Below are 22,363 nucleotides of genomic sequence, written 5' to 3'. Positions count from 1 at the left end.
ATCTTTATGAATTAAGACTAATGATATCCAATATTGCACAGGGCTGTTTAAACTCCTGATGGATTGGTGTAACAATCATTCAAGGAGTCTAAGTGTGAGGATTTTGTTTATTTGTCATTGTATCTTCCACAGGCTAGCTCAATACTTATTGAGTGAATGAAGTAATTTGTAAAACTAAAGTTAAATTTTAGATTTAGAAGTCATTAATACAATAATGTAATTTTCAGAGTCAAGTTAGTTGAAAGTTTTAAGGTTTAAACTACTATTTTTATAGAATCTATCTTCCAATTTTTGGTATAATTATATATCAATTATTCTAAATCAAATGTTACCTATTCATTAAATACCTTAGAATATTCTGGATCAGTGGTTCCAAAATTTGTCTGATTGTGTCATTTCCTTGTCCCTGATTGCAAATAAAATGCTTCAGATTTTTTTAAAAATCCTTATTTTTTTCACCCTACCAATATAAATTATGATTCAGTGGATAGGGGGTGAGCCTGGAAATATGTGTTTTTAAAACTTTCCCAGGAGATACTAACAGCCAATCAGATTTAAGAGCCTTTTTTAAAAAGTCTATATTTGAGGTTTATCATGGATAAAACATAAATAGACCCTCCCTTCTATTAAGTTAGCCTATTTCATTTAGGGAAATCACCACAAAAGGTAAACATCACAACCTAATAATTTCCCCTGTAGCTGAGTTAGATGTGTTGAGATCCTGAAATGGATCTCAATGGATTGTGTAGACAATGAAAAAGTAAGTCCTCTGAGAACATTAAGATAAACTAGGACCACCTGGTCAGTCCATGGCACAATCTGATTGTAGGCAAATTGTGTTAGATGCAAGTATTTTGGCCAGCTAGACTTTTATTAAATTTAATTTGAAATGGAAACACCAACCAGGCTCCGTTACTTAACTAGAAGAAAACGTGATTAATAGGAACAAGAAATCTAAGAAAAACAGGGACAAGACACTAAAGAAGAAAATGGTTCTTGGAATACACAAATCTTGGGAATATTTTCCCCAGAATTCCTGTGTAATTAAATTTTTATCTATGTTGAACCAAGGAAGAAAGAATAAATGCATTTGTGCTCCAATCACTATTTTGAAGATTTGTTTATGAGCACAGTGTGTTGTGATTTTATTTTCAAATTTTATTTTGCCATATAGCCATTTGCTTCAGTATTTATTAGCAACAAGCACCCTGCTTCACGCTGCTAAAGTGCTGCTTAGTGGGTCCACTCAGTGGCCAAAAACTGAAGAGAATAAGGGAAACAAGAGATTTCCAAGTCATAGGCTATTTTCCTGCAACTTTAAAAATATCTGAATGAACTAAAATAAAGAACTAAATATCTAACTAAAATATCTAAATGAACTAAGATAAGAAAGCAGCAACTAATACTCAGAAATTAATTTGGTGATATCTGTCACTTCTATTATAGACTTGCAATTCCAATTCTGGTAAGGTTAATTTCTGGATCAAACAGCCAGTATCCCACATTTTAGGAGGGCATGAAATCCAGGAACTTGAAGCACAGATAATTTGTCACTGAATTAACAGATGAGTCACTAGAGAAGCAGAAATGTACCAACTGGTGGTGACTGTCATTGCACTGAAGTAAAAGCAAGGCTCAAAAAGCAAAATCTTCTTCCTGAAGCTACTTAACAAGCTTGGAATAAAAAGTGTACCACTCTAGCTGGAGTTCTTTGCTCTTACCCACAAGCTCTCCCTGGTTCAATCACAATGATTTTCTACCATATGTCTGGGAGGTGAAACAGCACACTTCTTTCATCTCTAGGTGAAATGCAAAATCACAGTTCTTCCTGTTTGCAATCTGTGCCTTTGCTGGACTGCATCATAGTGAGGGCAAAGTTCAAATGGTGTGTAGACACTGAACTCAGCAAGCATGGGAGACTGAGGCAAGACACTTCTCTCCAGAATGACCCTGACATTTGTATAGGTCAGCATAGAAATGCCCCTGAAGGGAGCATGAGAAGAGACTACCACCCAATTGATAATCCAACTTGACATAATCAGAGTTTCAACTTCTAAAGGGCTCAATGCCACTCTTCAAAAGCATAAACATTTCTGTAAAAAAAAAAAAAATCTTAAGCAGACTTTCAAATATTCTATGATTAAAATTGCCAGGTTTGTTTTACCATCTGCTAATGCAATCATGTAAAATTCTATGATTTGGTGTCAATGAGTTAATTCTAGTTGTTCTGAATGGAACTGTAGACTTGAGGGTTAAACAAGAAATAGGCTATATCTAATGAGATGGTCTAGGAATCAGCCATGCTTTGGGAACTATACATGAACTCAACACATGCTTCTCCCAGATTTGATTTTGGCCAGTAATCTCCACAGTTAATATTTTTTAGTAGTTTTCAAATATATTCCCAATTGTTTTTTGGTCCACCTTTCCCCCACTTAAAACTTATATTCTGAAGTCAAGCTTATAATGAAAATTTACCACCTGATGTTGAATGGTTAAAATCCCCTCATACACAGGGAAGTTTTTGTGTGAGCAAAAGCTTACTAAACATACTGTAGTTATTATTATTTTTTTCTTTTCAGTTGGAGCAGCTAACATTCTTACTTTTTGGATCTGCTTGCTGGATAATTGTTATGCCAGTTCATAACTTCATTTAAAGAGCTAAGCTAGGACTAGCAATGGGGGGAAGGAAAGAAGAAATCTTTTTTGCCTTCTTGTCTGTTAGCATTAATACTCTTAAAAGTACCCTTTCAATCAAGGGATCCAAGAAAAGCTCAATTTCCTCAGGAAATGGAATACTGAAAGGCACAGTTAAAAAGGTTCCTACTGTGAGTGAAAAATGAAAATAATGGAGTGACCTATGGAGACACCACAAACCTGGAAACACACACGGCCTCACGTCTGTATCGGGTCAGAGATACGCACGCATCTCTGTCAAATTGAAAACCCAAGGAAATGGAAGGCTTTGGCTTTCTGCTGGTGGGGACAAGTACTGGAAATATTTTATTGCAAAGTGACTGAGACCCTGTTAGAAGTTTAACACTTAGCAGGCAGGCAGCAACGGCTTAGAGAAAACAGAACGAGATTTTCTCCATTGGGCTCCTCTAAACTTGACAAGGGTGACAACTATATTTTTTAAATAGTGTGATGGATTCAAATTGCTCTGGAAAGTTTCATCTGAAAAATAAACTGGTGGAAGTGTCCCCTATGAAAAATGGCTGGGGAAATAAATACATTACCAGAATGGTATAGAAATGCATCAGAAACTGCCTATAGATTGCCCAAAGAAAACAGAACCAATTTTCCGAGAAGATTGAATAGAAATATTGAATGGACCCAGCTTCATTTAATACCCACAGAGTTCATGTGAAAATGTAATTAAGAAGACTGGGGATGGAGAACAAAAAAAGATAAGAGCCACAAAATGGCCCCTTACAGTTTCTTTGGAAGGTCACAGTACACTTTTTATAGCACAGTGCCAAGCACAAGGTTAAAGTGGGTTTTCAAAGGCTTGGCTCTACTCCAAAGGTCTCTCTTTAATGTTGTCTGCAAAATTTATACTGAAGGCAGATTTATGAAATCGTTGGAGAACAGGTATTTCTCTTCTTGTTTATTATTTTGGTCCAGTTGCTAAGCAAAACTAAGTCTGAGTTTGGGCTGTAAATTTTCAACTGTATCTATATTAGCTTTGTGTTTATTCTGAAATAGCGAGCCTTCTGATTTCAAATCTGAGAATCCCAGGGTCATACAAGATTTTTATCACCTCCGAGGTCTTGTCCAGGCCATGTGGAAGTTTTACCTAGGCAATTCCAAAATAATATGGTTAATCATTCTTTGATGAGAAAAACAGTGTGTCAAGACTGAGAAGAGCTGGGCTGGAAATCTGGTTGAGATAGCAGATTGTAGAGTCAAACTACCTGAGTTTGAAATTTGGCTCTTTCTCTTACTAATGTTGACATCTTGGGCAAGTTGTTAATCTCCCTTGGCCCCAGTTACTCCATCTGTAAAATGAAGATAATAACAGTTCCTACCTCATAAGGATATGATAAAAATTAAATGACATAATGCATGTAAAGCATTTAGCACACCACTAACATACAGAAAGAAAAATCAACCCTTACCATCTTGCAGACAGTTAAGACAACATCCTAGAGCTTAGTGTTGTTAGACTGAGCACGCAATGGCTATATTTCATTTCTTCATATCCTAATTTCTGCATTTTCCTTGCCCCTGTTTTTCTAGGCCCTCCCCAGCTTCTCCATATTCATTAAGTAGTCTCCCCTAATCGCACAGAAAGTTCTGATCAATGCCAAATCTTTTTAAAGAATTACCTGCTGTATTCTGCATCTTTACACATTATTTCTCCACCTGAGTTTGAGTATTAATGCCCCACAGATCTGAACAGACAGAAGAGGAAAGGATGGTACAAAGAGAGGAAATGAACTAACAGAGGAGCTGGAGAACAGGGACAAAACAAAGAAAGAAACAGAAAGACTTGTGGGAGCTGGTGAACCCAGTTGGTGATTCAGCTGCTCTTAGCTATAGAACGTTTTTCCCCAACATTGTTCCAACTGGAGCATTGGTCCCCTGAGATGACTAGCAAACAGTTTATTAATCAAGAGAGTTTGCCCAAAATATTCCACACCACACTTTCCTCTAGGAGAGTGTCAATGCACATTAATACATTAAAGATGCCAAGAAGTACTGCAGTAAAAAAACAAAAACAAACGAAAACCACAAAAAAAAACCTGTTTTACTTTGTTTCATCTCGTAAGACTGATCAATACTTAACACTAATCAATAACATTTTGGGAAATATTTCACTGCCATTATTTTACAACTGGGTAATGGGAATACCCATAAATAAAGAACACATTTGGAGAGCTAATGAACCAAAACTGATGGGCAGAAAAGTGGGTCTAACACTTAGTGAGTGCCTATTATGTGTGCCAGAAATTGTACTGTTTTAAAAATATTTGCTCATTCCCAGTAGGTTAAAGTAATGGTTTTTAAGTGGTAACGGTAATAAAAGTGCTTTATGAAAGAACATCTTGGCACATATTAGTTTTCCTTAAGTGGGGACACAATAGCTCTTTAAAAATTGAAAGATCTTGAGAACTCACGTAGCCCATATCCATGCTTAAGAGTGCTGCTTTTGCATGCACTGAGAAATTGCAGATTTTGGAGTCTATCCTCAGTTCCCTGGTAGGTAGCATGAGACAAAGACTTGTGAACTAGTCCTGGTACTGCCTCTTACTGGATACGTAACCTTGAGTAGCATACTCTTCTGAACCTATGTCAATACTAGAAAAAATAATAATATATAATTTAAGGGTTTTTGAGGATTATAGTTATAAGCCACAATTTTATATAACTGATACTTCAAATAATTCAAATTTCTTCCTCTACATTTTATACTCCTGTATTCATTGATCAAAATGTTTTTCTTTTGCATCTAAAACTATAACAGTTTCCATGGACACCACAAAATAATATGTACAGTTTCTATCTTAACATCTGCTAATTGTTATTTAAAATACTATTGTATTGAGTGTGTGTGTGTGTGTGTGTGTGTGTGTGTGTGTGTGTGTGTGTGTGTGTGTATGGAGTTCAGTGACATGATCACAATTCACTGCAGCCTCGACTTCCTGGTCTCAAGCGATCCTCCTACCTCAGCCCCCCCAAGTAGCTGGAACTACAAGCATGCACCACTATGCCCAGCTAATTTTTTGCATTTTTTGTAGAGACAGGGTTTTGCCATGTTGCCCAGGCTGGTCTCAAACTCCTGGGCTCATGCCATCTGCTTGCCTTGGCCTCCCAAAGTGCTGTGATTACAAACGTGAGCCACCGCACAAGCCATTTTATTCTTTCTTTATATTCCCCAAGGCATCTGTCTTAGCATAGTGCTGGGGACATAGTAGTACCATAGTAGTTACTTTGTAAAATGAATGAATGGAAACAATAATGGCAAATTGCACTAAAATTGTGCTGATTTTACACAATGTAATATAACAAATGTAACTTAATAATAGGATACTTTGTACTGGTAGAACAAGGCAGGATGGAGTCAGACTGAGACTTCTGAAATCTTGTGCTAAATTTTCCACGCTTCACAAGTAGCCTATGCCTATCACTCAACCGCAGCTTATATGGATACCAGAAGATTCACTAACAAGACAGTCATGTTAGAGATAATCATTCTTTTATGACAGTGGGTCTGACTTCAGGACTTTTGCAAGAAACTTGAATTTCCCTTCAAATAAATTGAATGTAAATATGTTTGGTTTACTCCAACTCATATTTTAATTCTGTTTAATGTTTTTCCATTCTCATGCAACAAAAAGTAAAAAGCTACCTCTTTTCATTTTCTGAAAGGTCTATATACCATTAAGAGTGAAGCCTTGAGAGGTGAAACCGATATCATGAAGGAGAAAATACCAAACAATAACAGCTATTCATTTTATGAGGAGTAACAGAACTTCATTTTATTAGGTTGGTGCAAAGGTAATTACTTTTAATGGCAAAAACCGCAATTAGCTTTGTACCAACCTAATAGCTGTAATCGTAGGCAGACACAAAAACAACAGTCATAAGACATGTGATTTCTCTTCATTTCTTGTACACATTTACCTGCATTGACAGACTGAATTGTGGGAAAGATATGTTTTTATACTTAAATGAATACACATTGGACAAAATGAGTTCAAGATTTAAAACTGTTGTTCATTGTATAGGGGGTATATTTTTAGGTGGAGTTCACAGAAATGGAAGTGACCTGTATTCAGGTCAGCTGGGAGCTCTGCCAGTCCCTCATCCCAACTTCCTGCCTCTTTCTACTCTCCCTTTTTAGCCTCTTTCTGTGTCTTTTCCCACTACATCTACATGGTACTCAAACCTGTAGTGAAGCATTTACCACTACAATATTTACTACAATTTCATGATTTGAAAATCGAATGGCAGATTTCTGATATACTCAGCATATCTAAATATTCTCTGAATCTTATCAGAAATTATAAAAAGAGGTGTCTTTGTCAGTTTGAGTTTCTATAACAAAGTAACATAGACTGAATGGCTTGTATACAATAGATATTTATGTCTCGTTGTCCTGGGTGTGGGAAGTTTGAGATCAGGGTGCCAGCACGGTAGAGTTGTGGTGAAAACCCTCTTCTGGGTTGCAGACTGCCAACTTACTGTATCCTCACATGGTGGAAGGGGCAAAGCAGCCCTCTCAGGCCTCTTTCATAAGGTCACTAATCATCTCCCAAAGCCCTACTTCCTAATATCATCACCTTGGGGGTTAGATTTCAGCAGAGGAATTTGGGGGGGACACAAGCATTCGGTCCATAACAGAGGAGATGTATAAAATAAACTTAATAAGAATGATCTCCTGCAGGAATGGAATTCTGCTGTTGAGAAGCTGAAGAGTGAGGCACTGAGAATTCTGCTGTCAAAGGACTACGTGGAGAAAGAACACCTCCAGCTCTCTCACCAGAAACTCAGTCAGCTTCAAGAAGAATTTGGTCAACTCATGGTGGAAAGGAATACCTGGTTAAAGAAGGCGAATGAATTTTTTAACAGTGCTAACAAGGTCAGTGTGAGGTCAAGTGGATAATTTTCGGTAATCAGGCAGACCAGTAAAAGACCCATTACTTCAACTGACTGGAGCACATCACAGAAGTCAAAACGCCATGTAAAATTTCAAAACTGATAGCAGCAAAGAGAGCTTTTAACATATATTCCTATTATGGCCATTATTTGATTCTCAAAACTAAAAGACTGTTTTCACATGTAAAAGGTGACTTTAAAAACAACAAACAAACCTCGTGAGGGTTTTTTGTCTTTTTGTTTTGTTTGGTTTGGTTTGGTTCATTGGATGGTTTTTGTTGTTGTTTTGAGAAAGGGCCCAGCTCTGTCACCGTGGCTGGAGTGTAGTGGCGTGATCATAGCTTACTGCAGCTTCGACCTCCTGGACTCAAGTGATTGTCCCACCTCAGCCTCCCACGTAGCTGGAATCATAGGCACATGCCACCATGCTTGACTACTTTTTTTTTTTTGGTAGAGACAGGGTCTTGCTATGTTGTGCAGGCTGGCCTCAAACTCCTGGGCTCAAGTGATCCTCAAGTGAGGCCGATCCTCAAGTCGGCCTCCCAAAATATTGAAATTGTAGGCATGAGCCACCATGCCTAGCCTCATGAGGGTTTTATCTTACAGCTGCCACTGGTCTGTTTCGGGGGGACACTTGTGCCCACATTATAGTGTTTCCCATGGAGGAAGAGAATTATCATAAAGGTATCAAGGTTTAAAAATACCTTAAAATTTTTACCGAAGGCCTCCTTTTTTTCATCCTCTTTAATTTACCAGGTAAAATACATATGAATATTGCAAGGCTTTTTACACACAAGCCGTAAGGCTAGAAACAGTGCCTTAGCATGATTGTTCCACCTTGGTCTTGCCTTTTTAAGTCAGCCAGAGTGAAATCTGGCTGTGGACCATCTCCAGGTCTTCTTGAGTTGGAGAAGTGCTCCGCTTCTCCTCTCTGATTCATTGGACGTTGATTGCAGCAGGTGGTTCCTGCTAAATGGCAATGTTCACCTGTTCACATCACTTGAGTACGGCTCAGTATAAGAGGCTGGTGATCTTATTTGAAAATTTTTTCTACCTTTTCCAATGTAATATACACCTTCAAACGGTGTTTTTAGAATTGTTTCATACCTTAAATTTCACTGATGTTTTCAAAACAGACAATGTGGCAGGAAATGAATGAGGAAACCCTGGAACCTAGGTACATTGTGATCTAAAAATCACAACATCAACACCCTGAATACAATGTCCTGGTGTATATCAAACTAGTGACTTAATTTTGAACTTCTTTACTAATAAGAAACTTTTTGCAAAAATAAATAGTAAAATTTCAAAACAGAGTTGCTAAATTGTGGTAAAATGTTAAAGAAAGATTTATTGTCAGATTATTTGTCATTTGGGATTTCTTTGTTTTAAGAGAGGAAACAGATATACCGTATTACTGGAGCTATTGAACTAATTAGATGTTAGGTGCTAGTTAAGTTTCTCCTCAGTAATTCTGTTTTTGAATAAGAGACTTTTAAATTTAAACTGCATATTCATTCTTCAGAATGAGTTGGGTCATCTACAAGTCAGTTAATATTGTTTCTAAGGAAAACCATTATCAAACATATTGCTATAAAACAATGCTTCAAGTACAAACCCTATAGTTTACAGCCTTGCAAAATGTAGTTTCTCTCTTTCATTCCCATTCTCTTACTCTTGTTTTCTCTGCTCTCATTATTTTGTACTTTGCTGGGATATTTTTCTGGGTTTTAACAGAGAGGGAATATCTCCTGCAAAAGCCTTTTTTTAAAAAAGAAGAAGAAGAAGAAGAGAGTGGTTACTTTCTCAAACTCATACAGTAATTCAGGTCAGATTGGGGTAGAGAATTTATGTTTCATAATCACAAAGACTTTCGATTTCTAGATTCCCCATTTTATCATTTGAAAGCCATGGCATGCTAACTATACAAATTATAATAAGCTCCACTGGGATTTATCCATACTATAGCAGGTTCTATAGATAAGTGGCACTCAGAATAGTGTTAGAATCCTTTTTCCCTTTTCAAAGCATCAAGGAAATAATTTCTGACTCCAAATCTAAGAACTCAATGTGAAAGATGATGGATATTTCTACCTCAGCAAAAATAGAAGCTGGAGTTTGGAATGTAGATGTTTAATCATGACTGTTGAAATGAATTTTTTACTATGTTATTAAGTAAAATAACTATATTATTTATACTATATTATTAAGTAAAATAAATGATGAAATTATGTCGTATAAGTCTACTCAAAGAAGAAAACTCTTCTTGTGGCTTATAAATGGTATTTTTCTTTTTTATTTATATTGTAAAACCTCCAAATTTTACAAAAATTTGACCACTTTACCCAATTTTTAGCATGACACTTATAGCCCTAGTTTAAATAAAGAAATGAAGTTTTAAAATTAATATAATTTCAAAATCCCTTAAAATGTTTTTTTTAGAATAAAATTCTGTTTACACTAGTGAAAAGGTATGTTCAGTTTATATAATGAATTATCTCCGAAACACTGAATTTTCCTCTTGAAAATTCACTTTGTTGTGCCTTGAGTGCACTGGGTTTCCTAATTGTGAACATTCCTGTTCTTAGATGAAGTCATGCTCTCAAGAACTGTGAGGGGTTTGAGATTTTACCCTACATTCAAGCTAACATGTTAACTTATCACAGTTTCATGGATGATTGCAGAACACACCTGACCTCTGGCTCAGAGGTGATTGATTATAGCAAAGCAGCAGCCAGAGTGTCAGCATGCCGCATCAATTCTCCCAGCCAGCCCCACATCCCCCTGAGTGATGCAGATGGGCCCAGATGGATGTATGCACCTGCAGCAGGTGGGGTTCAGGAGAGGAACCCTAAGCTTGGGGAATCTGTAGTTTTACAGCAAATAGGAAGCATGCCTGCTCTTTGTCTTGAAGGGCAACATCACCTCAATCCTGAAGGTTGCTAGTTGCAGACCCAACACTGAGAAGTGGCCCAGATATAAAGGGATCAGAGTCTTGTATTCTTGACCTACCAGTGAGATGTGTAGGAGCACAAGAGATCCATGAAGAGTTTTCTCTCCCAGCACATGCAAATTGGATGTTAGCACTGCAGGAATAAAAGGTGAAGTCAGCACTTTACAAAAAGGTACTTTCCTTGAAAATCAACTTCATTCTTGAAAAGTGGAATTATTTTTCAGCAAACAACTTCTTGTTCCAAATTCGTTGAAGCTATGTCAATATATTTTTTCAATTTCTATGTCAAATACTAATGTATCAAATTTGTTAGTGTAATGGGCAATATATAAATGAGTGAGTGGGATAGCTTGAATATCTGCTTGGTAAAAAGTGAAATATATGATTTTTTAAATATACTTTTTACTTTTTTGAATTTAGTTAAAATAAAAAGAATAAATATCCAATTTTATCTGCAGAATAGACTGTTAGTAATTTTCTCATATCATATATATTTCTTTTTTCATTCAGGTTTTATCATATTCCTGGTTAAAATCATTGAGGAGTCCCTCTTCCCCCTTTTCCTTTCATTTTCTTTCTTTCTTTTTTTTTTTCAGGGGGTGGGGACAGGGTCTCACTGTCACCGAGGCTGAAGTGCAGTGGCATGATCACAGCTCACTGTAGCCCTGACCTCCGGGGCTCAGGTAATCCTCTCACCTCAGCCTCCCAGGCAACTGGGACTCCACCACACCAGGCTAATTTTTTGTATTTTTTGTAGAGACGGGATTTTGCCATGTTGCTCAGGCTTGTCTTGAGCTCCTGGGCTCAAGGGATCCACCCTCCTTGGCCTCCCAAAGTGCTGGGATTATAGGTGTGAGCCACCACACCCTACCTCCTTTCATTTTCATTCATTCCCCTCTCTAACAATTCTAGATAGGGATATTATTATTTACTAGAAATATTTTACAATAATTTATTTTATTATTTAAAGGTGAATTCATGAGAATAATTACCCTTCTCTTTAGATATTCACTTATTTAGTATATATTTATTGAGCCACTGCTATGTGTCAGGCATTGTTCTAAATGCTAGAAAATAAATAGCAGAGAACAAAACTTACAAAATTTGTGAAATTCAGTAAAATATAATTATCACTTAATTGCCCACATTGACAACAGTTCCCCCACTGCCTTTGTCCAGTGGCTCCAGGAGTGCAATTGATTACCTTTAATTCTGCTAGGGTTTGATGATTACCCAAGGTTCAGGAATGTTTCTCACCCAGAGGAAGTGTCTGGCAGCCTGTGGCTTGAGATACGGATGTTTGGACCTGGAGTGAGCAGCAGGTGGCGATGTTGAGACGGCATTAGGAACTTGCTGCTTGCTGTAAACCAACCACTGGATTCAAGTGGAGTGAGCCATATAACTCAAGAATCTGATATACTTCCTGTTCTTTTTAGAGTTTCCTAATGTGTTTGGTGAATGAACCTATTTGTCAAATCACTTAGCAGAATATACAAGTAAGTGTCAGTTGTCGACATTGACTAATAGTTGATTGGAGAAAAGTTCCTCTAATTATCAGATGTTACTAAGACTCATGAGAACATGGCATGAAATATGAATATAGCACCTGTTAGAATAACTCATCTCGATCCTCCAAAATATTCATCCTTCGGGATTATAGATTATCTTATTTATTATACTTCTAGTGTGTTCACAGAAAACAAGCTATGGTTGATATTTATTGATCACCCCAAACGTATTTATCATTGTTAAGGGAATGTAGTTTGAATCAGAGATAAATATACAATATATTTCAAAAACAGAATGAGGTGAGCCTGTATTTACAGGACAGCTGCAACTGAACCCAAAACTGTAAAACATGACTGATTGGTCATAATGTATCGTGTCCTATGCCTTCCATTCCCAGGCACACGATTTCATTGAAGAAAGCAAGCAGAGGAAACTGAGGCCAAATCCATTTTATGAACATGGTCTGATTTTTGGGTGGTCAGCCTGAAAGCAAAGATGAAGCAAAAGTTGGGGTGGCCAAAGAAACACACAAAAAGTAGTTTGAAATGTAACAATTGTCGTAGCTTCCATTGTTTCTGCCATAGCTATTGAAACATTAATGTCCTTTAAGAAGATGATGTTGCTTTTTCAAGATATTTACAGTGATCCACTGTAATGCTTATAGCAACATCATTGTTTCAGATGCAAACAAAATAATTAAGCATGGAATTTGTATAGTTTTTTCATTTATATATACGTGATACATATGGGATCTTATCATTTTCAAAATAAACACATTTTAGGCCCAGCTGATGAAAAAAATTAATTAAAATGGTCCAGTTGTTGTATAGATTGAAATTTTAAGAAAACCTGCCCAAGTAGAGTACCTAAAAAAATACTATGCAGAAGGAATTTATTGAGGTAATATAAATGAATTCAAGAAATAGGCTAAATGTTATTAGATACCAAGGAAAATATAATTACTTTCAGTTTCATAATTCCTCAGCAGCCTGTCTTAAATTCCTCTTTTTCAGAACAACTCCCCTTTCTCTTAGAAATAACTAAAGCCACTTATGTTCCCTCCCTCTCTTCTTCCATATTTGCATTCAGCTAATATGTTGTATTCCTATTCTTGCCATGCATCAAATGGGTACTTGAGCGAAAGCAATGAAAGATATAATCCCTGCTTTCCAGACCTTCTCAGTCAAGTTTAGACGAGAGGCCAGGGAACAGAGGTGCACTGGGTTGTGGGAAAGCTATGATGGAGTAAGCCCAAAGCATTAGGACACACAGAGCAGAGACCCTTAACCTGGCTCAGGGAAAAAGAGTCAAGGAAGGCTCCCCAGAGGAGGTGATCACTGAGATAAGTTTGAAAGGATGGGGCAAGAAGGGCTGAGGAAGGGCTGGATGGTACAAAGTCATGCCATGTTTGGGGAACCTAAGATAATTCAATTTGCCAGGAATGTAGGGTGTACACCTAAAGTGATGAGAGACAAAGGTGGTAGAAGCAGGTGGGGAGATCAGGAAGCATTTTGAATAGCATGCTAAGGAGTTTCTATTTTATGCTGAACATGTCTTTATAAATGCAGAGATATTTAAGAATTGAAAAAGTCATGATGATGCAAACCTCACCACAAGAAGCAGATGATGTCTTAATTTACCCTCTTCCTGTACTCCCTCTGACAGAGTGATGACTGTAGTGTTTAGAAACCTTTGATTTTAGAGCTCAGAGGTCAGACTGTTTAAACCACAGCAAGTATTTGATAAATATGGCTACATTATTAGCATACAATTATTCAAATAGATATATCATAGAAAAATTATAGAAGAAGAAACATCTTTAACATCTTAAGTGTCTCATGAGAGCTCACAACTCAGTTCATATCTAATAGTCTGATAATCAAGACATTCAATTTTATTGTCCTCACTCATGAATACCTTTCACATTTAAGCTGTCAATGGATTTCTAACTTAAGAGTGTATTAATTGGTTTCTCTTCTATGTGCAGCATCAGATTGTTGCATCTCTCTGTTGCCAGTAAACACATTCTGCCTAGTATTATAGACATTTATTTCTGGGTAGATTTCTTTTGCTAAATTAAAATTTCTTGAGGGTAAGAAACATGTCCTTTTCACTTTGTGTTCACCAGAACACCTAGAACAGTGGCTTCTAGTTAGAGGGTGTTCAATAATTATTTGAATGACTAAGAGCAGTGAAATATTATAAACTGTAGAGTTTCAAGGCCAACTACATGAAATTGCTCATAGGAGATTATATTGATCCAAGGTACTTGGGACTTGACCATTTTGAAAGAAGATAATTTAATTACTTTAATATACAAGGAACACAAATTTTAAGCTTCATCTCTGCATCATATCTGAGAAGGCAGGTCTTGCTGTGTAGAGGGCTTGTCATCTACACATAGTGCCTCCTCTGAGACCTCTCCAGGCAGCACTAATTGCTTATTTTGTATCATTTCCATAATATTTCTCTGTACGCCTTAGAGACAGATTATGTCCTAATCTTCTTTGTGTGTCACATAGGTTCAAAAAACTTTTGTCAGATGAATGAATAAATGACTGGCCATGTGACAAATCAATTTACATTTTGAGCTTGAGTTTTCTCTTTTATAAAATCAGTCTAATATTCCTCATCTACTTCAGAGAGTCTCATTCAATAATAAAAGTTCTTATAGTTGGTGATAAATTGTACACAATCTTTTTGGGATACAGTTGGAGTGTAAAATAAATGGAATTGTAGGGTATTAAGTGAAAATTAGAAATGTTTGCTAGCATGACACTTTGCCAAAATAACGGTAGATTTTGGAGCCAGAATGCCTGAGTATGAATCTGATCTCGGACATTTATTAGCTCTGTGACCTTGGGCAGTCACTTAACTTCCCTGTGCATTGGCTTTTTTAACCTGTAAAATAGAAGTACTATTGGTACCTTACAAGGACATTGTGCTGTCTAAGTAAGTTAATACGTGGCTACAGCACAGAACTGCTAAGCACTCACTAATTGCTAGGCAGTATTTTGTCTTTATATCTCTAATGTGATGTAATGCTTTTGTTCATTTTCACATTCCCAGCACATAGCTGAGTACAAAGTCCATAGATTTCAATGTTTTTTGAATAAGTGAAAAAATAAGTGCTTTACACATTATAAATGGACATTTTCTACATTAATATTCCCAAGATCATCTTAAAGTCATTTAGGTCAACTTAGAGAAAAGAAAACAGAAATTATAAATAGTGACTAGCTGCCTAAAGTGCTATTGAATGGGTCTAGTTGTATTCCTCAGAACAAGAGATGGTCAATGCATAAACTTCCTCCATTCCTTGTTGATAAAATGCTTCAGATACATACCACTTTCAGTCCCAAACCTCTTTTATTCCAGTGTTTTCTCTGCTTTCCAGATTATGAGACAAAAGCTTCCATAGGTGCTAATGGCATTTAATACCTCTCATTAATACCATGAATTCACCCTGGAACAAGGAGGGAGCTCTGAGGTCCAGCAGCAACTGCCTTTGACAGGCAAGGAATAAGCTGGAGCTGCAGCAGGGGACAGCAAATATTGGGAGCTTAAAAATCACATCACCCCTGTATTCTGGCCTTCAGGGCATTTGAAAGCTTGGGCAGATGTGGGGAGGACCTGAATTAGGAATCAGTTTCCCAGAGTGGGAACCACCAGAAGTTCTCTCAGGTGATGTGTAGGAAGGAAACTGAAGCTTTTGGTCTTTGTAACAGAACCTAAGGGAAATCTGAATCTCTACAGGTAATGGAATCTGGTGCTGTAATTAGAAGCACTAATTAGACTCAACTCAGCACTTAGCTGAGTTTTGTGTTTTTGGTAGTTATAAGCATTCCAACAAAACTCTCTCCAGCCACTAGACTCGTGGAAGGAAATTTTCTAGGTTCTGCTGTTTTCTTTCTGTTGTTGTTCGTGTTTAGTGTTGACTCTCTTCAAGTTGATTAGTCAAGAAGCAAACAACATTACTTATTAAACACCTTTGTGAAACAGCATGATAGAATTCTGCTAGATGACTCACGGCTCTTGTTTGAATTCGTCTTGTAGATATTTTTAAAAGAATGAAATGTGCCATGTCCTGATACTATCTCTATTTGATTTGGTGCAGGCTGCCTTGGGTCCTGTACTAAACAAGTGAAAAAGGAAAGGTCTTTATTGGTTTTGTAAAGAACAAACACCAAGCAACTCCTTAGTCTTTACCAAAACAAGACCGAAAAGAGCTGATTCATCTTCTTATCTGCCTAAAAACTGAATAGTACATATAAAATGTTCAAGAAGAGCTAGGAACCAGAGGGATAAAATATTATCCTTGTCCTATATCCTTTTTTCCCAATCCAGTCATAGTAGCCTTATTTGACTTGCACATATAAGGTTTGAAGAAAGAGAGATATATGAAGGAAAAAAGACTAAAGGGAAAACACTACTTCCAAAGGAGTTTACATGGGGGTCACAGTGTTCTTATTGCCAGAAATAATATGTTCTGTACTGTGTGTGCAGCAAAGGGAGTCTTTCCAGGCTGGGTCCGATATATCAGGTTCTTTATGGGTATGGTAAATAGAAAAGCACTCAGTTCTATTTTGAGGGTAGATTAAGTGAGAGCAATGATACTTAGATCATTTCTGGAACTGGCACATGGAACTGGCAAATTCTGCGTGGGAATAAGAGAGATGAGCTTTGTGTATAATTCAGACAATCACAGACAGTATAGTCTTCTTGAAAGTAGCTTCCTGTTAAAGTCCAGAAATTTAACTCTTATTTCTATGTCTGCAGATTATTCCTATTACGGTTTGGTTAGGATTGAGGTCAGCATCCAGCCCATCGTACCAATAGGTATTCTACAAATGTATTTGTTGAGCTAATGAAGGAGTAAAATCACTTACCTCCTTTCTACTGCTGTAGTTCTATTAAGTGTGATACATAGAACAATTTATAGTAAATATTTTCCTTACACATTTGAGAAAAAGCTCTGGAAGATAATTTGACTATTTTGATTCTCATTATGGGCTATCTTTGTCCTTGATATATCATTCCCTCCTTCTAGTGAATGCTTAGTCTTTCAATTTATTTCCATTTTATTAGAAAGTAATACTTTTATTATAACATTCAGAAGGGGGTGGAGTGGTATCTCACATGCATTCAATGATGTTGTGGTTTTGGCATCTAATTCCAATAAAGATGAGACCAATGCCTGAGGATTTGAGAGTGGCAGATGTTCAGTGGGGCCACAGAGGAAAGGCCCATGTGGGATGAATGACAGGCACCAGGTGGCCATGCTCTTCTCAGTGACTTTTTAAAGTTGGGCTCAATCAATCAGGATTTAGAATAACAGCCAGTATTTTCCAAGTACCTACTATATGTTTGCCATGAAGCCCACTTACTTTTATATATTTTTCTTCCTAATTCTCAAAACAACAAACATGACATGTATTAAGGTTATAGTAGCTTTATATTAGAAAATGGGGTTAAATGTGTAGGCAAGAAAAAGCACTTTGGAATTTTCTATTCTTTCTCCATTCACACTGAAAACTTGAGAATTATCTTAAGGAAGAAAGGCGAGAAGGCTGTGACATTTACATAGAGACTTTCGTTTTATTTCTTCCTTTAGTGTAGCTCAGGGGTTCTCAATTCTAAATGTGAATATGTGTTACTACATGCACTAATTCACATATATTAAACTTTAAGGGTGATTTAAGGGAGTTGAAGATGATTTTGACTATGCCAGATTTTTGCTTTAGGCATTTGACTTTAAAACTAACCCTCGGCCGGGCGCGGTGGCTCACACCTGTAATCCCAGCACTTTGGGAGGCTGACGCAGGCAGATCACAAGGTCAGGAGTTCGAGACCAGCCTGGCCAACATGATGAAACCCATCTCTACTAAAAATACAAAAATTAGCTGGGTGTGGTGGTGTGTGCCTATAATCCCAGCTACTCAGGAGGCTGAGGCACGAGAATCACTTGAACCCAGCAGGCGGAGGTTGCAGTGAGCTGAGATGGCGCCACTGCAGTCCAGCCTGGCGGCAGAGTGAGACTCTGTCTCAGAAAACAAAACAAAACAAAAAACCTAACCCTCAATTAACAACAAACTCCGCTTTATTCAAAATAAGTAATACAAATTTTAAAATGTATTTAAAATGTTCAGAAACAGTGGTTATTGGCAAATGATGTTTCAATGGGTTATGGAAGGATAGGGAAAGTCATTAAATCATCTTCTTTCTTTTTTTTTTTTTTTTTTTTTTGAGACGGAGTTTCACTCTTGTTGCCCAGGCTGGAGTGCAATGTTGTGATCTCAGCTCACTGCAACCTCCACCTCCCGGGTTCTAGTGATTCTTTTGCCTCAGTCTCCCAAGTTTCTGGGATTACAGGCACGTGCTACCACACTTGGCTAATTTTTTTTTTTTAATTTTTAGTAGAGACGGGGCTTCACCATGTTGGCCAGGCTGGTCTTGAACTCCTGACCTCAAGTGATCCACCCACCTTGGCCTCCCAAAGTGCTGGGATTACAGGTGTGAGCCACCGTGCCTGGCCAATCATCTTTTCTAACATCAACATTTTGTTGCACTTGGCTCCGTTGCCAAATGCAGGAAAGCAAAAGAATCAGCTAAAGAAGAGTTCTTCAAGTTCAAAGTTTCTTTAATTAAGTTCTCTTTCTTTTACAGTCCTATAGTATAAGAAAAATCTCTCAACCTTTCTCTGTATCTTTTCTAACCTATAAGAAGGAAAGGCAGAGACATATTTACAAAAAGTAAGTTTTAAAATCCCTCATTTTCCGCCCAAGATTACAACTTTCTCTGACATAGCCCTTCCTTCTTAAGTCTTCCAAGGTAATCTTTTGCCACATGGCACCACAGCCCAGGATTTAAGAGCAGTGGTCTCAGAGTCAGGAAATTGGGTATAAATCCCAAATCTGCTCCTTGGTAGAAGTGTCACTTTCTGCAATTTACTTAACCTCTCTGAGACTCAGTTTTCCCAGTCATATAATGGGGATAATTTCTTACTTCCTCTTAGGACTGTTAAGGAGAATGTGCCTGGAACTAAGCAGGCATTCAATATTCATTGACTGAATAAGAATTGTGCAACACACAGTATTGAAGCAAGCACGTAGTCCATTCTTATTAAACTATAGTTATTATTATAACTTTCTCTTCACTGCTAAATAAGTGAGAATGATTTTTTTTTAAATATTCTAAATAAACAGAATTGCAGACATGGGAGACATGAGGACATTGGTGGGAAAATAGAATATCGGTGTATAAGTAGTAAGACGCTGTTTGAGTGATTTCATTCATAACTTTGAATTTTGTCCAGTTCCAATTCTGCCACTAGATCTCATCCCCTGAGATGGCAGCAGGCACAGGGGCATGAGTGCATTTGTGTACCTCCATGACCATAGCCTCTACATTTGGCTTCGCCTGTGTTGCCCCAGCACCAGCTCAACCTTGCTCGCCTGGTCTCCTTCAGGTCTTAGTGGTACTGGACTCATGAGCCCACCTGTTCTCATTTCTTTTGGTCTGGGATCCTTACCTAGAGTCTTCTGTGGGGTTTTCCTGCTCTACTGGTCAGCTCCTGGCAAGCTCACTGGCTTCCAGCTCAGCAACCCAGGGAGGCTACACTTCAAGGCCCTGCCTGACTACACAGCACTGCCCAGCTGACTGTGTTAGGACTATTTTCCAGATTGGTATGGAACATTCCATAAGGTGGCTTCTTTCAATAGTGCTAAAGGGCAATGTGGCAAGACCTCCCATGCCATTCAGATTTTCTTCAATGTACCATTTGTTTTCTAGGTCAAAATTATTCCTAGAGACATTAGGTGAGATATCAGGAGACCTACGAAGATGACTGCACTCTGCTTTCTCTCTTTCTCCTCATATACACACAGTATTCTTTCATTGCCTTTGTATCATACACTCCTCCATCTTAATACCAGCTAAGCCTTAATGGCCCAGTGGCTAACTCCTCTCTATTTTATGTTAATTCTATAAGCTTAATCCTGCATGCTGGGTTGTTGATCTGCTAATAAAGGAAGAAAATAAAGGAATTTTAAAATCTTCTCTCAAGACAATATCTTGGTTTGCAAGGCTATGTTTTTTATGCATAATCCTATTTCTGCATGTCAGAAGCTAAATATTACCTTGGTCTTACTCTTTGCATGGCTTCAGAACAAAATTCTAATCTCTTCTGAAGACAGATGGATGCCTTGGATGGAGTAGGCTGAAGGTCTTATATCTGCAAAAGCAAGAGAAAAAAAGGACATTCATAATTTCTTGAATATTTCCCTACAGTGCTTCAAGGGCAAAGTGGAATTTACTGGGAAATTTCCTCTAAAGAATATTACAGAAACATTCTTGCCATAAAAGCCTGTATAATATTTTTAAATAACTCATCTATTATTTGTTTACAGTGTAAAATGCACAAAATAAACCAGACTGACTCTCCAAATTCTATGCAGTTATAACTCTTTGTGTTGTATAGATACATTCTCAATGTAAACTATTTTGGTGATTTTATGGTATTGACATTTAGTTATGCTCAACTAAGCTATGATCAGTTTCCCTAAATGGAACCCTAAAAAACTATACAGCTATTTTCCAACAATCTTCCAAGATTAAGATGGTTGTTTCTTGTTATAATGAAACTAATACATTGTTTGGCCTGATTTAATTGCCAGTGTTTTGTGTACACGTTGATGTAGATTTTAAACTAGAGAAGCAGAAAATAAAAGTATGTTTTCTTTGGCAGGCATTTGATGTACTTGGAAGAGTTGAAGCTTACCTTAAGCTCCTTAAATCAGAGGGTTTAAGTCTGGCTGTTTTGGCAGTGAGGCATGAGGAATTACACAGAAAAATTAAAGACTGCACAACTGATGCTTTGCAAAAGGGACAAACCTTAATCAGCCAAGTAGACTCCTGCAGGTGAGTAAAGTTGATTTCTTTCTCAGTGTAACAAGCTTTTTCACAGTTTCCACAACGTGCTAAAAAATAAGATGCGTGATTGTCTTTTTCTGGTTCTGATGTTTTGCTGCATTATGATATGGCTTAAAAGGATCTATTGAAGTTTGATCAACAGCTATTCTGAACACAGCCATTGCTCATCCAGAAGTGAGGCCATATTCTGAGCCTGGAGACTTACATATGCTAAAGCTTTCTGTTTACTCGCTTCTGAGGAGGGGAAAGGGAATGGACAAAGTAAGAAATAGAGCTTTAGTTCCCAAGGCTTTTCAAGCCCTAGCGTCTTTATGGAATAGCTCCTTCCCTTTGGTTCATGAGTCTTGAGTCTATCCTGTCCTGTCTTTTTCTTACTGGAAGAAAATAAAATACCAGAATTTCCTTCCAGTTATGACCTTGGTGGCTCACCATGCAAAACCCTAAGTAAACAGTGACAATTATTACTCCAACAGCATGGGCACCAGACCCCATGCTTTTGAACAATGCTCTAGGTGGGCCTGTTTTATGAGCACATTTGGTGAATGCATCAATGTTGAGCTTAGTGGGCATGAAGAGAGAGAAAGACCTTGAGAAACAGAGAGAGAATGCAGTAGGAAAGTATAGGAAAGAACAGAAAGACAAAGGGGAAATGACAGAGCAGACAGTGGAATGCATATTGACCTGGAAGAAATGAAAGCAGGGCTTACATTTTTCACAGAGAGAGACCAAAAAAATTATAAATGGGTTAAACCCAGTTTTTCACCTTCCATGTCTACAATCTCCTTGAAACCTCAAAGACATTCAATTTGAAGAACCATGAAATAGGTGAAATGTGATAAAATCATTTTATTTCTGTTTAAACCCCTGTTCCGTTCTATTTTAGACGAGTTTAAAGGTGTTGATTTGGTAACTTTGGGTTTGGGGAACATTCTTTCCAGAAGACAGTCTGAATCTGGACAGAGGTATTTAACCCAGGGTTTGTGATGTTTGCTACCAACAAGTTGTGCTACATGCACAACTAAGATTAGAAATAATCCAAGGTCTTCCAATAAAAGCCAAAAAGTTGAAGCTATGAAGACAAGGGATTCTCCCCTTTGAAAAATGAATAACTATGTTTTTTACTAAGTTTCTTTACTTTAGCTCCAAGCTGTGCATTAGGTAATAGGGGTGTCCACTAGGCTTCAGCAGTTTCAAGGGGTTTCCTCCCATCCAGGAACAAAATATGGATACAGGAAGTCCTCCTCCTCCTCCTCTTTTCCAGCTTTTCCAGAATGTATAAATGTCTTGAACATTACAGAAAAGATCCTATGGGGTAGAAGAGACACTTATTGTGCCTGGACTCGGGGTATATGTCGGACATTGATT

General features: G+C 37.5%; 1 protein-coding gene across 4 annotated transcripts in view; it reads left to right on the top strand.

Moving 5' to 3' along the window:
- CCDC141 (coiled-coil domain containing 141) overlaps positions 1 to 22,363 on the top strand; it is a 219,622-nt gene that overhangs the window by 119,499 nt on the left and 77,760 nt on the right. For all 4 annotated transcript variants that reach the window (XM_019021976.4, XM_055380321.2, XM_055380322.2 and 1 more), the window contains 2 exons: positions 7,394 to 7,588; positions 20,814 to 20,986. In XM_019021976.4, coding sequence (XP_018877521.3) covers positions 7,394 to 7,588; positions 20,814 to 20,986 — 368 coding nt within the window. The remainder of the gene's footprint in view (positions 1 to 7,393; positions 7,589 to 20,813; positions 20,987 to 22,363) is intronic.

This window comes from Gorilla gorilla, chromosome 11 (genome assembly GCF_029281585.2).
Source record: "Gorilla gorilla gorilla isolate KB3781 chromosome 11, NHGRI_mGorGor1-v2.1_pri, whole genome shotgun sequence".
NCBI classification, from domain to species: Eukaryota; Metazoa; Chordata; class Mammalia; order Primates; family Hominidae; genus Gorilla; species Gorilla gorilla.
This window is presented reverse-complemented; position numbering and strand designations above follow the sequence as displayed.